Source organism: Lepisosteus oculatus, chromosome 25, assembly GCF_040954835.1.
Source record: "Lepisosteus oculatus isolate fLepOcu1 chromosome 25, fLepOcu1.hap2, whole genome shotgun sequence".
In the NCBI taxonomy this organism is placed as follows: Eukaryota; Metazoa; Chordata; class Actinopteri; order Semionotiformes; family Lepisosteidae; genus Lepisosteus; species Lepisosteus oculatus.
Window position 1 is genome coordinate 6,560,290 of NC_090720.1, and position 18,087 is coordinate 6,578,376.

General features: G+C 44.5%; 1 protein-coding gene across 4 annotated transcripts in view; it reads left to right on the top strand.

The window, feature by feature from the left end:
• pax7a (paired box 7a) overlaps positions 1–17,251 on the top strand; it is an 84,301-nt gene extending 67,050 nt beyond the window's left edge. For all 4 annotated transcript variants that reach the window (XM_006641941.3, XM_006641942.3, XM_069184004.1 and 1 more), the window contains exons 8-9: positions 10,206–10,455; positions 13,702–17,251. In XM_006641941.3, coding sequence (XP_006642004.1) covers positions 10,206–10,455; positions 13,702–13,817 — 366 coding nt within the window. In that variant the 3' untranslated portion in view covers positions 13,818–17,251. The remainder of the gene's footprint in view (positions 1–10,205; positions 10,456–13,701) is intronic.
• Positions 17,252–18,087: the final 836 nt, after the last annotated feature.

Sequence of the window (18,087 nt, forward strand, 5' to 3'; positions counted from 1 at the left end):
CTTTATTACTATTATTGAAACCTCAGGGTGCTTGAAGTGACCTTGAGACAACCTGTTGCTCCCTGCTGTGAAACGATTTTAGACGCCTTGTGAGCCAGCCCAGCTGCACAGTCCACAGTGGGCAGGCCTGTGTCCACACGGGGAGATCCTGGGTGGCGATGGTGGTGGTGGTAGTGGGGGGGATGTGTAATGTTGTGAACCCTCCCTGGTAGCTGGGGCTGGGAGGTCGCCCGTTTGCATGTGTTTCCTGTTAGTTCCAGATACCACTCTGACAGGTGCAAGGCGGTGATTAATTCTTTGGCCCTGCGAAAGTGCAGAAGGCCTCCCAACATCCAATTCACCCACCCACACACCCACACACACACACAACCCGGTCAGAAAGCAGAGAGCATTACTGCCACCCCTGGATGGGACATCCTCTTGTAAAGCTGAAACACAGAACCCCTTTCAGAAACGAACACCCTGAACTTCTCTATCACCCACCTGTACCCTAACAATAACAATACACAGCCACCAGCAGCCAGGGCTGACCAGTATCTGACAAGTGAAAACCGTGTGTCCTGCATCTTTCAGTCCCTATCTTAGATGATGAGATATGTTGAAAGGTTTTTGATCACTCATAAATTTTCTTCAAATCCTGTTTGAAGAGAACTGATCGGTGAAGTCCTGTTAGGGCTAACTGTTTCTCCTATCCCTTTAGCTCTGCGGTAGCTTCTGTGACCTTAAGAAAACAATAAGAGAATGCTAGACTGACACTGCATACTGTATGTTTTTAAAATCGCTTACAAAAATTGAACTCATGTAGCTTGGCCACAATTAGATATTCGCTCTTTTAGGTTGACAGAGAAGGCCGACTATGAAATACTGATCTGGGGTTTGTCTGTGAAATAACTTCTAACACCTTGCCCTTGACAGAACCGTCAGTGAGCCAAGTCAAAAGTGTTGTCAATTTTATCTATCTACATGCTACAAATACGGATCTCTCTCTCCCTCTCTTTCTCACACTCCCTGGCTCCCCCCTCCCTCTCGGCCAATAAAATAATGATAAAAAATCTGCTTGAGTCCCCAGCTGGCTGGCACAAACAGCAGCCTTCTCCTCTCTCAGACTCCAGCTGAGAGCTATTTCACTATTTATTTACATGTAATTATCGCTATGAGGTGCAGATATTAACACTGTCAAGAACAATTTGACCTGACATTTTTCACTCGGCCTGTTCCCTGCTGTTTTTAGCAAACAACACTCAACCCCCCTCCTCCTTTTGCGTATGCCGTGATCCACCTTGCATTACTTTCGGTGCTAGCCTCCAAAACTGCGGGCCTTACCGCACACAAACCGCTCTTCTGAAATCATTAAAAACCTGGCCTTTCATTTGGAGGCGGCAGCAGGACGAAGTGAGGGAAAGGGGAGAGACTAGGACGGCTTGCAGGAGGGGGGGGGGGCTTGTTTCTGCTGGCGGAATTCATCCCGCGGTTAACTCAGGCACATTACCCGTGCGAAATAAACGGATTGCACCGCGCACTTTCTTCAATTGCAGCCCAATAGAGAGCATTAACCTTTGGTTAGCGAGAGGACCCCGGCAAACAGCCTGGGACGTTTAAGACCGAGCGCACTGGTTTTCACGGCGTGTGCTGTGCAGCCGGAGCACGGAGTCGGATGGGTGGCTGGAGGGCATCGCAGGGTTATGCGGCAGTTAAAAAAAAAGTGATTAATGACAGCGTGGCAAGGGAGCGATATAAATACTAGCTCTTTAAAATAACATCTGTAAACCTTGCGCTGAATCGGTGTGTGGTGCTGTAGCGCCCGTGTAGTCCCCTTGTTGTTGGACTTTCTTCCTCTTGCTTTGGTCAAGTGCGGGTGCAGCTGCTTAAAGACCTGCAGAATTGCTTGATAACAGGGGCATCTTTGAGAGCATTTAATTGTGCTTTTTGAAGATATTTTAATTGATTTAATTCCCCTTTATAAAGCATATTTTGAGTCGATGCTACCTCACTAATTGTGCAGAGTTTATTTGTCTCATAAAGACAAATTAAATCCATCTTAAAAATCCTCTGATCTGACCAATAGTGTCATGGTAACCTAGCCTTCGTGTACATGTTATTAGCCTTCAAACAATACATTAGTTCTTGTCTCTGACCTGAGTAGCAGTCAGACTGTTGGCTTATGCCTATGCAAAGATCAATCTCATTCAAGTTTACTAATTGTCTTTCTTCGTGTCCTGCTCTGGCCAGTTTGCCATTATTGTCCATCTTCTCTCCTTCTACAACTGCGACTAAGAATGGAGTCCGGTTTCTAGATTTCCAGTCCGGTTTCTAGATTCTCAGCCTCTGCCATGAGGGAGCAGTAATCGCGTGTTCTGGCTCTGCTTGACGTAGCACCGCTGACTCCACTTAAAAAGTCCTGCGAAAGTGTCAGTTTGGTCTTTTTTGACCAAATGTGTGCGGAAGGACTCGTCAGGCATGCCATCAAGAGCAGGCCCAGTGGACGCATGTCAGCGATCTGCCTCTCCTGCAGCACAGTTCTGTGTGAAGAGGGAAACTAACACTCGTGTCGCACCAGAGTCAGAGGGAGTCCTGGGAGGGGGTTGTGTACCAAGCTGCCGAGGGTTAAAAGAGCCATATGCAAAATATTTCACATAGCTAACATGCTCTGAGAAGTGACAGCTTGTTTTTTTGCCGGCTAATCGCTCTCATCTGTACCCAGCTTGTCAATGCCCAGTTTCTGTCAGTGCCAATCAGACACCTAATTGGAAACAATTAACTACCCCCCCCCCCCCTCTTCCTCCTCCTCTCCCAAACTGTTCTCTCCTTCCCCCAATTCTCCGCCCTCCCCCCTCCTTAGTCTCCTTATCCCATTCCGTTGGCGGATGCCACTTTTCACTTTCGATTAACGTGTCGCGGCCAATTAGCGGTGTGACATGCGGCCAGGATAGGAAATCATTTCTGTCATCTGCTCCCTGCCATTCCGGGCAATAACTGCAGGGAGAAACACACTGCCTGCTGGATGGATCCCTTAATTACAAGTTGCTGCCTCCGCCGTGACAGAATGCGCTAATTAAATTTATGCAATGATCGTTATTTTTAAATAGTCATTTTGGTTTTTTTTTTTTATTTTCTTCAGATGAGTGGCCGGTTTGTCTGTCAGGCTTTCCACTTTGTTGGCTGGGGGAGGGTGGAGGGCACGGTGCTAGGACGTCTCAGCTGCACTCCCCGCACAAGGCCGGAGCTGAGGGCTCAAGCTAGCGTACATTACCGCGGGTCCGAAGGCAGTAGCAGAAAGTTAACTCGGGCTTTCGGAAGTGCGCTGGGAGCAAAGCATCACTTTTCCTGTTTGTTTGTTTTTATTTTGTCACAACTGGTCGTGATATGAATATTATTTCGGCGTTATTTCTCATTTCGTTGTGACGTCAGGAAAATAAGATCTATACCATCTTCACTGATGACCGGCAGATAGTTTTTAAATTTATGCTAGAATGCAGTTTTTATTGATTTTGAAAAAGACAGAGACAAAATCTATTAAATAAAATGTATTTTTTTTTAAAAGATACACTTATATGACAGTATGACAACATACAGGTTTTTATAGCATCATCTCTGTACTGAAATGGACATTTCTTATAGAAACTTTCTTTGTTTCTATTTTCCCACTTGCCAATATAAGAGATTTGTGACACTCTTTGTCTATACTGACTCAATGGGTAAAAACACTTTTATTAATATTTCATTTTGTACTATCTGTATTCATTCAGATTAGTCATTTATTTTTTGTTATCCTATTTTTAAAAATCCAAAAGAAAAACCACCCTTCTTGGGGGGAGAAACCAGCACACATGCTCATTTTTTTTTTACTGAGGAAAAAATCGAACAATTAGTACTTATAGAGCAATATCTCCTTTCCAGATCTGGTTGGTGTGAGATATTTATTTTTCTGCGCTTCACAGATAGCTTCCAGATATATTTCTTTTTGCCCGCATGACCTTTTGTCAAACTTAAAGGTACCTCTTAAGGGCATTTAATTTGGGTGAAATAAAGGGCTATCTGAGACACAGGAGCTAATCCAGTCTTTACCAGATTAGGAGGAGACTGTGTGCACAACAGTTCTGTGAAGTGTTGGAGCTGGGAAGCAAACAGACAGGACTCCTATCTGCACCACTGGCAGACTGGCCCTCAGGCCTCAACACTCCTATATGAGCCTTTGTACTTCTCAAAGCCTCTCTCTCTAAGTCTCTCTCTTCCCCTCGGTCGCCCGCACGCTCCAGCCTGTGCTTAGCCTTTACTAAAGCCAGGGAAATGGATGAGGACGAGTGAGCAAGTGGAGGAGGCAGATTGTAGCTGCTCTGTACCGTGAGCACTGGAGTGACCCGTTCAGGCTGTTGTTAGTGGGGTGTTGTTAACGAGGTGTGGGGTCAGTGCAGCAGGCTGGACTGCGACTGGTGCATTAGTGTGCCTGTCTGTGGACGTGCTTTCCAGCTTCTATCTTCTAGCGTGGAGGGGGGAAACCTATATCAGGCTGGGCTTAATCATTGTTTTTGTGTTAATAAACCACTTTTAATGAGGCGATGAAGTGTTACATTACATAGTTCTACACACAGAGGCACTCTATTTATTGCACTGCATTTTCACACCTTGCGGAGTCATTAACAGGGCAGTCTTGTCTGGGAAATGGACAAGTCTGGAATGAAGGACAGTACGTAATTCAATATCTTTTAGACCTGTACTAGTGTTTCTAATTGATGATTTTTAAAATAGGGATTCACAACAGGTAGTTCATTGGTAAAAGGAGGCGCTGTACATTTATCGTTTGTTATATATTGAGGTTACAGGTAATAATGTATTAAAAGTGAAAATGTCCAAATCTTTAATTCAATCCTTTACTTAACCTAATATACCAATTGCAAACAAGTTCTGAATTACAGTGACAGCCTGCAGAGTGCTCATTTAGACAGCAGGGCATCTACTGGGACAGTTCGAGTAAAGTGCTGTGCTCAGTGGTTCAAAAACACTACTTCACCCAGGACTTGAACCCTCAGCCTTCTGTCCCTAAAGAAATCTTTTGTATGAAAAACACAAGTTATTTTTCAGCTATTTATGTGTTGTGAATAAGTGTCCTGTATTAAGACTGATGTTATTATTACTATTATTACACCTAGAATTTTAACTATTAATCCGGAGTAAAAGCAAAGAATAAAAAAAATTAGATTTGGAGAAAAAAAAACTGCATCGCATCATTAAATCCCCTCTTGTGAAGGGTCTTTAGTTCCAGCTCTGTTAAATTAGCTCTTCATTTGTCCTTTTTTTGAAAAGAAAGAGACTATTAAATCATTGTCATCTGAGCCAGTTTAACATTTTAACTTCGTTCCAGCTGAGAGGGAGTCGAGTTGTTTTTCGGCAAAGAAACTCAACAAAGAAGGGAGTCACGTCAAACATTTAAGCAGACAAAAAAATATAATTTGACAGTTAAGGAAATTAGGATCGCATGAAAGCCGCTCTTTTTGTGTCTCGAACGCGCTATTTATTTATCTGAAAGGATGCACATTGTATCAATTTACAGTTTTACATTTACGCTGCCCGGGGCCGGACTGCTCAGAAGTTGAGAGAATTAATTACTTTTTTTATTATTATTTATAAAGTAATCTATCTGTAGAGAGAGAAGCGGAGAGTGCCCCGAGCAATGTCCTTTAAACTCGGTCCTGGCTTGCATTATCTACACTGCCAGCGCGCACTCAAACCCGCAACAAACGAAAATTGAGCTACTGTGCGCATGTTGGGGAGAGAGAGGGGGAGGTGGCACAGTGTGTTTAAAAAGACAGAAAAAAAAAGTTAAGTGTGTGCTATCGACTGGCCGCGGCTCTAAAGCGTTACGCTGCAGAAACTGCCTTTTCTGTGTCACTCGGATGTGATATCAGACAGCCCGGGGATGTTGTTTGTCAGTCTGGGTGATTGGCAGACTTCGGCGCTTCCTCTCGCCACCCGTATCGGATAAAAAGGTTACAGATGTGGAAGGAATATTGATTTTTATTTAGTGATGGTAATACGGCAGGAAATAATAGATTACAAATACTAGCCGAGCCCGGCTTCAAATTCCAACTGCCTATTTCTCTTTAAGTCTTCTGCACTAGTTCTGCCCCGTCTCTTGTGGTTCAAAGCAGGGCGTCTGAAGGTTAAATGACTAGTTAAAAGTAACTTTAAGGACAGCTAGAGAAAACACACGGGCTGTCCTTCTTGGAAAGGGGGCGAGTGACCTGAAATAGGAGACCCTCTCACAGTCAATTTGAAAGGCTTTTTAAAATATACACGTTACAGCACAGTGTTATGATATGTTATATATATATATTCTCAGTTTTACAGCTTTGTAAATTCAGTCATTCCCTGAGCATGTGAGGTAAGACAAACCGCAACGCGTTTCAAAAAGTTTGTATGATATTGTTTTAAAGTTGACCTATACAACAAGTACCAAAGATTTGAATCTTAATGAATAACCAAAAATGTCCACAGTGGATTTTGAGAGAGGTTTTGGTTCAATACACACATGATATGCTTCTTATTTTTTGTAGTTTTACTTTTATCCTATTGGAGTAGAAATGCATACTGTCCCTCCAGTATATAATGTCCCGCTACATTTGACTAATTTTACCATATTCACATTCATATCCAGTCTTGGTGCTGCATTACTCGTAAGACTTTTTCATCAAAGTCCCATGTCATAGCTACCACCACCCCACCCCATGCAGCGACATCACTTGACTTTTTTTTTGTCAAAAATGGTTCTTGTCAAGCCAGAAATGACAGCATTGACTCTGAATCATGCCTCGCCGCTCTCTAACAATTGCTCATTGGTCTTTTGTTCCATTTTTTTTTTTATGTGTGTGTGTTTGCCTAGCTAACAGGGGGCTGAGAAAAACGCAGAGAGAAGCTGGGGTTTTTTTTCCTCCTTTTTTCCCCTGCTGTGGGCCGTTGAGTTTCCTGATTGTTGTGTGTTGGAAACTGAACTTGGGATGGCGGGGCAGAGGAGCTGCGGGCTGTGGCGTCCCCCCCCCACGTGTGGCGAAGAAGGGGGCGGCCAGTGGCCCAACACGCTGCTCGAAAGGCCGTATTTACCTCTTGCCGCACCGGAATACTTTCAATTCGCCACTTTAATTGATGTCAATAAGGTTATGCTAAATTTGGAGATTTGAATAATTCCACTTTCAGAGCAATAATGGGTCGCTGGGGCGAGGGGCCGGGTAACCACCCGCCTGAATAGATCTCCTGCCCCTCCTCTCTCTCTCCCAATATTCCACTTTGACATTTCCGTGTGCTCGCCCTGCGCTCATCTGATTAAAAACGAAACCCCTGTGGAGCCGCAGTTCCCTTTAAGTGTGGGCTGTGTACTGCATACAGCTGTTTTATTACCGATATGGTTATTAAATCAATACAATTAAATCAAATACATATAGAAATGTGCTTGAGGCGGGGAAGCATTTTTCTTTTCATTTTTCAAGCTGCATGGCTGCAAAGAATGTAAAGAATCTTGAAGCCTGCTCACCGCAAAAACTTTCAAACTTAGGATGCGTTTCTGGACACAGCAGGCCGTGATGCTCCAGAAAATAAACCGCTGTGCTGCCTTGTGTCGCAGAATCAGAGGGTTTTTAGTGTTGGTTTAGCACGGGCCTGGAAGACAGGGGGCTGATGAACAGTGCTGACCGGACACTGGCTCGTCCCAGTCTGTGAAGGAGTGCGCAGGCTTGCAATTAAAATTGCATTAAGAAGTCTCAGTCTGAGAAGAGTGCCTGCAATGGGTGTTTAATTAAAAAAAGCCACAGTTAAATGGAATCCAGATCTGTTTGCCCTCAAGAACCCCTGTCCACCCTGTGAAATAAGCCAGTGTGTGGCCTACAGTCTCATGACTTTGTCTGCAAGATGAAGTAGAGCTTTATCTCCTGTAGAACCTGCTCCTGTGTGCTGGTTTCGTCTTTGTGGTTTTGCTTGTACCAAACATCCAAAGCATTAACCTCATTTCATAGTTGAGCCAACTTTCAAACAGAGAAATCATGGATCCTGTTATGTGCTCCATTAATACTTGTATGTATCAGTGAGAGGAGGTGAGGATCTGAGTTCATATGTGAAATTATATGATAATTCCAGATGATTTATGACCATGGTATATACCTAGATCAAACACAGCAAAGCACTTGTCCTATTCCAAGTACTGCATATGTTCTGGGTCATATTCCGAAACAAACGAGAAGGTTTTTGTTTGATTATGTCTGCACATTATGAAATGTGCAGAACATCAGAACACAAGAATCAGGACTCGGCTCTTGCTGTGTTTGTGGCATTGCCTCCACAGTGATCTCTCCTGCAGGAAGTCTCATAGTAAGGCACCATCTTCATGGAAAATGGTCCGTCTGTATGGGACCCTGACTCTTTGACCAGCGCCATGATGGGCTAATTGGTTTAGCAGGCTGAGTATGAAGAAGGCCAAAGGTCGGTTGAGCGTGGCGAGTCAGAACGTGAACCTGATGTTGGGGAGGATGCTTTTGTGTTGACCGTCAATGAGGAGCATGTGTGGGCCAGCTCTCCCTCGGCACGCTGCCCCATGAAGCCTGCACGCGGCTCTCCACAGCAAGCCTCAGACCTGCCTCCACCCCGGCTTCCCTGCTCCTGCCACAGCAAAGCAGGACAAAGAACTGTGTTATCAAGCAGTCCCTGTGTGTGTGTGTGGTGTTTAACAATGACTGCAAGGACAAACATGTCTCTAAGGTTTCTATGGCTTAACCTTGCCTTAAAAGATTGGGCATTGTCTCGCAGTTCACTCTATGGTATAACCCCATGGTTTCTGCTGCAAGAAGGCATGTACCCCACTCTTTACTCAAGCAAAGCAAATTAGACACTAGTCATTAATATATACTGGCTCTTTGTTGAAAAATTGCAGCCATGTGCTATGCAAAAAGAGATTTTAATCATTAATGTTGTCTGTAAAGGTAGATTTCTTGATTTTGTTTGGTATTTTCCCTAAGAGTGTGTATTAGTGCTCTTCAGTGCATCTAGTGTTTTCAATTACTTAACCATCCACCAGAAGTATAAAAGTGATTTTGGTGAAGGTAAGAGCACAAAGGAGCCTATTCTGGAAACATTGGGTTTAATTCAGGACTGAGGGCACACGCTCTCCACCTGAACACTAGTCCTTCACAGTGCCATGTGGAAAGCACAACTTGGAATAGCCAACCACACTTAGCCAACATCCAAACTCCTCATAAACAGATGCCTGAGACTACAAAGACCCTGGAGTTTTTTTGTGATTTCTGGAGATCTAAAGAATAATTCACTGTCTCTGGTAGTTATGGGAAAGACCCGGTCCCATGTTTTCCATTAATTCTTCATGTCTGTGGCACGGGCCTGGCCACACATCACATACAGATCCGCTATCGATGATTAGATCTATGACGAGGTCTTTAATTTTGATCTTGGACTGAATTTTGTAGAAAACGTAAGGAATAAGAAATGCTGTTTGCAGTTTACCCAGGGCTGTTTAGAGCTGCTGTAAATTGGAGTAATGATAATATGGGAAAAAAGAATAGTTCTGTCGGAACACTCTGTATGAATGTGAAACCCCATTTTGAAGAAGACATGACACGTGTGCGGCCTAATCTCAGAGGGGATCTGATGTGAGCATTTATTATCTTAAACATTATTACTATTCATGACTGTCAAGCTGCTCTGAGGGCTGAGAGCAGTAGATTATGTATTCCCCGAGCGCGTGTTCTCATGTAGGCCTCAGGACACGAGCTGTCAGGCACTGCTGGCTGATTTGTAACTGGAGCAGGCCTGTCTCACTCACCCTTGCCTAATTATCATGCTCTGAGCTCCAGCTCCACCCTGCTGCATGGAGCCAGGCCTGTTTACACCTGCCCTGCCAGTCCTGAGCACTCAGGTGTGTGAACGCAGAGAGAAAGAAAGCTCTTTCTCAAAGTTTGTGCCCAGGAGATGAAATGCGACCCCTTTATAACTTTTGGGGAGTGTTGTCTCCTGGATCTTTCACGAGGTGGCCTGCAGTGTTTAATGCAGTATGTCTCTTTAGGTTTGGGAAAGAGCTCCACTGCATCTCCTATTATTTTCATGTGCCAAGAAGGAGTGTTACACAGCAAGCACAGAATACTCTGTATTACACATTTTTGTGTTAGCTGCACTCTTGACTCTCTGTGCTTCTCCCTCTTTCTCTCTCCCAGGTGATGAGCATTCTGAGTAATCCCAGCGCAGTTCCACCCCAGCCCCAGCACGACTTCTCCATCTCCCCCCTGCACAGCAGCCTGGAGTCCTCGAACCCCATCTCAGCCAGCTGCAGCCAGCGCTCTGACCCCATTAAGAGTGTGGACAGCCTGCCCTCCTCTCAGTCCTACTGCCCACCGACGTACAGCACCACCAGCTACAGCGTGGACCCCGTTACTGCTGGCTACCAGTATAGCCAGTATGGCCAGAGTGAGTCCCAGGCAACCTGCCTCTTGCCCCATTTCTTAAACATAGACACGATTGCCTCCTCTGCTTCAAACCATATACATTTAACAGGAGGAGTGGACATGCTGTTATATAAAGCCTGACGCCCACACTGCACTTACACACTGCCGCTCAATGTAACAGGCAGACAGTGTGCAAAGAGAGGACAAACTCACAGCTCTGCACATGGCTGCAGAATGAATGCTTCTTCATGGTGTTATATGATACTGTACTTTAATGTGATTAATTAAATACAGGATTTTCAAAAAATGAGTTTTATTAGCAAGAGAATTACTAGCAATAATAATACACTTATTAATAATAGCAATACATCATTAGACGAAAAACAAGTATTTTACAACAGAGCGATCAGATATTCTTCTGCCGTGAAACAATGTAGGAGACTCTTTAAAAGTGTCTCGTGATGGAACTGGGCTTGCCTGGGATTTAAGCTGTAAACGTCTGTGAAAAGCAAATCGTCTCTCAGAGCGCTGGCTTGTGATCATGCTAAAACTGCGATTATAACACCGCGCCAGCTGTCACTTTCAAGGGCTTCTCTGCAGAAAGCTTGCCCACCCACCCACAGGTATGCAGCTCCTACCGTTCTGTGAGCCTCCTGACAAGTCTCTTTTCTTTACAAGAGCCCAGCCCAGCTTTGACACGCTGCTATTTAATGTCATCTTGACAGCGCGTTGGCAGGGTCTTCAGGTAATTCTTCTGAAGGGATCCCAGCTGCTGAAACACAACTGTCTCCATTTCCAACAAAGGAAGAGAGAATCATCAGCGGTTCGAATAACTGTCCCCAGGGAGGGATATTAAAGGTGGAAAGACTGAACACATTGACAAAGGTTATAGTTTAACAAGCTTATGCTGAGAACCGCAGCACGGCAGTCCTATACATGCAGTACAATAGTTTTTCTTTTTCTTTTTTAAGTTATGATTTATGTCCTCCTGCAGAGTTAGTTCCTCCCTAATCAGTTCAGACTCCCGTTCTCCGACTTCAGCGCACCTCTTGTCACTCAGGGCTGGGCTATACGTACAGTACGGTTTCTCCCGCCACTCCTCCTCCTCCTCCTCCTCACTGTTTGGTTCCCCGCTGCCTGCTTGTGGTTGAAAAGGGATAGCGTTACGCAGTGAGACTGCTCCAGGAGCCTGAGGATTAGCCATTCCATTCTGTTCCAGCTCCTCGTCTCCAACGCAGCTTTCCAAGATCGTTTTATTTGTGCTCGGAATTATACTGGAAGGTTAAAAGCCAAGTGAAGTCAAATCCTATCTTAATAATATCGAATAACGTTATGGCTATGAGTCAGAGAGCTATACAGTATAGGCCAGGAGGGGAGAGGGCAGGGGCACAGGGGGTTATAGGGTGTTTCCCAATACCTTTCCCATTCCAGCTTGCCCTTGGTTTGTCCCCATGACCCCCTAACCCATTCGCTGCGGCTCTTCCACAGTCAGCCCCTCTAATGTCTTTAACTTGCGCCATTAAATTGAAACCTTGTGAGGCGCCTGGCTGATCGATACCTGCCTCCTCAGCTCCCAGGGAAAGACTGGGCGCCCCCTGACCCCTGCCCTTGCCCGGGGTGGGGGGGGGGGGGGCTGGGAGCGGACACGTGCTCTTGATAAAGATCTCCTGCAGCATGCCGATACCAGATATTTCCAATCACGGGCGCAGCCCTCAGGTGCTGAGTTAGTCACACTGCGGTGTGTGGAGCAGGGGCTTCAAAGGCCAGCCAGCCACCCTCTCCCAGCCCCTGCCTCTGCTCAGGGCCAGCCTCAAGGCTCCGTGGCTGCCAGGTCCCTGGTCCAGCAAGAGCAGAGCCCGGCCATGCTGTAAAGAGCAGGGTGTACTGTATATCTGACTGCTGGGCAGTGTCCACCAAGGAGAGTCCTGCACGCTGTGTGGAGAGTTGAGTAATTCTACAGTTTTATGGGTTTGGTCAGGGAAAAAGCTTTTAAGTATAGTTTTTGACTGTTTATTCTCACAATAAAAACTGTTTGTCTGTTCAAATGATGGTACAAGTGTTAATGGTGTTAATTTCAACCCACTTGAAATTTTGTTTTAAGATGAATTTTTAAATAAAAAATGTATACTATAAATTCCCAAGAAAAACAAAATCAGCATCTCGGCCGTTGGCCGTTAAGCAAAATAAAAAGTACATTTGTTCAATGGGGAATGGTCGTTAGTTCACATACAGTACATCAAACAAAGATGTTCTGATTTTTTACCAAAAAATGTAACATCTTGAACACATTGGGTATGCAGTAACCAGCACAATGTAGATACTGTACTAGAGCCCCAGCCACACAAGTAACACTGAAACACACATTATCAGTCATATATACAGATGAGGTTTGCATAAATGAAAGCACTTATGACAGTTGTGTAATTGCTATTGTTGTTTCCCTTGCATGCACCACTTCCTGTGTCTATGCATGCACGCGTGCACCCGTGTTTGGACCATCTGTCCGGGCGCACACGCCTGGGTACAGGTGTCTGTGTGCACCTGTGAAAGCGAGTCCCCGCTCCGCGAGGGCCCTCCGAAACCGCGGAGGCTAAACGAGGAGGCCCTGCAACTCTCAGAGCTCCCTGCCGCCTAATGATGGAGATGATAGCAGAAAGGAAGCGTGAAAAGCAATGCAAATAGAACTGACAAGTCTAATGAGCAGCACTGAGGAGAAGGAAGGCCCGGGGGGAACCGGTGGAGTGACACCGCATTGACAGGAAGAGTGGGGCTGGAGCTGGGGCCCGTGGCACAGCACAGTCCCTCAGGGAGACCCGCAGACAGGAAGAGCCTGTTCGGAGGAGTAGCACGTTCATTCACAAGATTCAGCGCGCGTCTCTGCTTGAACAATATTATTTTTTTTCCACTGCTGTGGTCACCGTTGGGGTCACTGTTAGCCGCAGCGGCAGCAGCCTGCAGGAGACCGAGATTGACTGCAGACGTGACGTAGCAATAAGCACGTTTATGCCCATGAATTGAAGATCCAGTCACCTGAATCCTTTTTATTGGCCATAAAATAAAGTGGCCCATAAAAAAAATAAACCTTGTCGTTTTACCAGCAACGCCTAGAGGTGCTTTACAGCCTATTGACCTGACTCCTCCACGCAGTACTGGGTTGTGTCCATGTGTCTCAGCACCTCGTCCTCCCGCGGACTCATTGTACTGATCCGCACGAACCCGGCTCAGGGCCCGAGTTGCTGACATGTCCCGCATGTGTTTTGACCCGCAGCTGCAGTCGACTACCTGGCCAAGAACGTGAGCTTGTCCACGCAGAGGAGGATGAAGCTGGGGGAGCATTCGGCGGTCCTGGGACTTCTTCAGGTGGAGACGGGACAGGCCTACTGAACCCGGTCTCCCCCGGTCCCCTTTCTCCCTTCCACTCTCACTCCCCCCTCCTCCCCCCCACCCCCTCACCCTTTCCACCTCCACCCTCACTTCCTCATCCCCCGATGTCTGCGCTCCAGTCCGGCGGCGGCCGGTGGAGTCCGGCCTGCGCGTGTGCTCGGGGTGTTTTCCACGCGCGAGTAAACGCGCTTGAAGTCACTTGTGGGACAGAACTGAAGCTATTCTGTAGCTGGTTAGGGTGAGAAGATTCTTAAAAAAACAGCAGTTCCAAAATCAAACACCCCCACACCCACCACCCCGCCCCCTCCCCTCACACCCCCTAACCCCTTCTAATCACCAACAAAGAGACCCATTCACGACTTCAGACGATCCAAGGAAAAGGACCGTCTGTTGTCTCGGAAAAAATCAAAAGCACTGCCCATTGGCGGGGAAAGTTAGCACACAAGACAACGTCTGAAGCTGTTTCTCACCCCAGATTTTGACCTTGCTGTTTATAGTAGTTTGTTAGTAATTGCCATTATAATTCTAATTGTTATTATTATTGTTATTATTATTGTTGTTATTATTATAATTATTGTAATTATGTTTTTTTTAATTTGTAGATTTTTTTTTTCTTTATACGACCTTGTTGTAAATGCTAACAGATGACTGAGGGAGAGAAGACGTGTGTGGCTAATAGCAGAAGCCGAGGACATTTTAGGATGGTGTCTCTCTGCCTGCTCTCTGAGCTCTTTGATACAAAGCAATGATCTGACCTTCCCATCGTAATCTGTAATTTGACATTCCGAAAGGGCTTGGCCACTCTGTGGGATGTCTAGCTCTCCAGCTCATTGGGGAATTTTAAAACAGTGTGGTGGCTGGTTGCCCTCCGCAGAAAAATAACTCTCTCCCTTAGGCATGGGGAACTGGGACAAGGGCATTTTTCAAGAAAAGGCTGTTGGAGGAAACGGAAGTTATAAAACAGAAGAAATTTGAATTCAAGAAGGACAAAGTGAAAGTCCTTTAGCCTGCTGCTGGGGTGTTATGGTGTACCCCTCACTGCTTGTTCCCCTGTGTATGCACATCTGTATGCACTCAGTGGGACATCAGGATCATGACAAACCCACCAAAGGTTTTCATCAGATAGTTCCTAAAACGGGTTTGCATCCAGTTCCTTCCTAACATGTCTTACATTCCAGAATATGATACTTCATGTGATATTAACCTTTACCAACTGAAAGACCTTTCTGTAAAGTAAACATTCCATGACACTGCTAGCATAACCGATTCAAGTTTTGACCAATTTAATGACACTGTCCAGAGAGAGGGGTCCTAGCCAACTAAAATCCTCAGAATACTCTGTGTGTTATGATCATATTTTCATTGGCTAGGATTTCTCCAAAGATAAGGCTGCATTGCAGTATGTTAGTTCTAAAGTGCTGAACAACAAGCTGATTAGGAATCTTTTCCTTTGAACCTCACCTGGTGTTTAAAAGTAGACAGAGAAAAGGTAACATCTACACAAGTGCCGAAGCAATTGTGCTTTCAAATTCTGTTTTATTCCTAAAATGGCCTTTGTATTGTGGACATTACATAAGTAATTTAAATCCTTTTTAGATCCCTTTTCTGATCATAACAGTTCCATTAAAAAGTAATTTTGCTCTGATATTCAGAAGTTTTTTTTTTTAAATCAGTAAACCAACTCCAAGAATACTATTGGGACTCAGAAACAATCTGATCTGAAGTACACTGTCTCACCTACTCTGTGCAAGTACATTGCTGTAGGGTTTTCCAGCATTTTAGTATCAGGTTGACAGAAAGCTCTTGTATCTTGAACTCCAGTTAATATGCATTCATAGACCTATAGAAAAAAAAACAACGGAAAAAGTTAATAGTGAATATCAAACATTTGTGTAGCGCTTATAGTTTATCTTGGGCACAATCTATTTAGTCACATATAAAGTTCATTGTACAGTAGACATAAGCAGATTGTGTATTGTATGTTTATAAAGAGTATGTTTTATACTAAAACAAAAAAACGTGCAGTGGTAGATTGAACGAGAGACCTGTGGAAGTCTTTTATAATGCATCTTTGATTTACATTCCTTAATATTGTTTTTATATTTTTATTTGCCTCTTTTTTTGTTTTTAATTTGTCGTATTGATGTTTTTGGGAAAAAAAAACGGACAGATTGTATCGCTTTTGCTTACGGGAAGCAACAGACTCTTGATGAAAAAGGACATAAAGTAGATCAACTCACCCACCTCAAGTATTAATCAAATATTTAAATAAATGTAGAATATTCTACCAGAAAGACTGAGAACATGTCATCTGGATGGCCAGAGCAAGGGCCAGTATCAGAGAATGACGGGGAATATTCCATCTGGACAGATCACTGGACAATAGGAACGTGTTCTACGTTTACACAAGCTGTTACTACTGGAAGCGTATTCTTCTTTGGTTTGGTCTGACATTCCGAACTTGATTCCGAAAGCAGTGTTTTGAGGAACAACAGCAAAAAACAAAATAAAACTGTAGCGTGTGCATGGACTCATGGTTTCCACAAAAAGGTGCTTTTTCTGCTCCTTCCCTGCCAAAGCACTGCAAGTGGCAAACCGCGGACCTCTGCTGCCATTGGAGACATGGACATCTCCTCCTGGATGAATCAGGATGCGTGAGCAGGGCTGTACATATACTGCCAGACACTTGACCTCAATAAAACAGAAACAACGACAACAACAAAAAAAATTCTTGATTTTCTTCTCCTTCTTCGGCTCTCGAGGCGGATCCAAACCTTCATTTTAAATGCTGAGACTTTGTGTATTTTTTAAAAAAAATCAACAAAAATGGAAAAAAAAAAGAAAAAAATGGAGAAATAAAAAAAACGCTTCTAGTATATAACACTCATTTCTAACACTTGCATTTATCAACGTTGGGATATTTAAAGCACTATGTGACCTGCCCAAATATACCCCAACCCCTTTTTCCCTTCACCCCAACAGCCCCTGCCCCTGCCCTCTGTACCCCTTCACCCCAACACCCCCTTCCAGCTTTCTGTACCCCTTCACCCCAACACCCCCTTCCAGCCTTCTGTACCCCTTCACCTCAACAACCCTTTCCTGCCCTCTGTACCCCTTCACCTCAACACCCCTTTCCTGCCCTCTGTACCCCTTCACCTCAACACCCCTTTCCTGCCCTCTGCTCCCCACCCAACCTCCTCATCTGACTCCAGTCCTTGATTCCTAACCTGTTTACTTGCTGTTTTTGTTGCATCTGTGTTTTGCTTTATTACATTTCTGTTCAGCATGTGTGTATATTATCATGGCATAATTTATTCTGCTGTATGAAGTAGTAGAGTAGTGGGAACTTGTATTGGCATTTACTACCTTCAGCCTGTTGATGTCTTTCCTGTAACACTGGCGTAATGTTATCAATTAAAGCTCTAAAATGATCACACACCTTCCTCTTTCTTCTTTCCTTCTTTGTTTTTTGCTTCCTTCTTCAAATTCACTCCTCTCTTGGCTCATGTGGAAGAGAGTGTTCACAGATGCACACACTGCTTCGCTCTGGCTGCTGACTCTCCTTGAGGTCTTTTTCATGATGTCTCCATGGCAGTGGCAGAGGTTAGGCCTGTTGTACTGGGCAACAGAGGGAAGCCCGAACACTAAACTCTAGTCTTTAGCCCGTTTTGACATCGGTCAAAAAAATCAATTATTCCTACTTAATGTCTTACAATATTAAACATAATAAACTCTGCATTTTGTTTGTGACCAATTCTATCATTTTATTCATCACATACTAGTGCTGCACTGTACTGAATGCTTGCATTTAAAAATCAGTCTTCAGTCAGCAGAAACTCCACATCAAAAACATTTTTTTTGTCTCCTTTTGCTTTTGGCATCACTGTAAGTCCTATTCGGAAGTGAATGCCCCTTTCAATCTGAAAATATATCATCAAAGGATTTATAGTCCTGTATTCATATCATCGTGACAACAGCAGTCAAATCAAAAACCTAAAAATATCAGCACTTCCTGTGACTGTGACAGCGACTGCTTAACGACCCAACATAAATTCTGTCCAATACGCAAGTCAACTCTCCCCCTGCAACAAAGCAGGGTCTCTTGAAGACATTCTGGGCTTCACAAAGGGACATTCGAGCCCTGCTTGTGGCCGCTGGGGTTTACTGATTTTATGACAGCTGATTCATTGCTGTCCGTCTGTCGCTTTAGGGTTTAAAGAGGAAATGGACAGCACTTTTCTTTCAAAGGAAATTCAACTTTTAAATACAA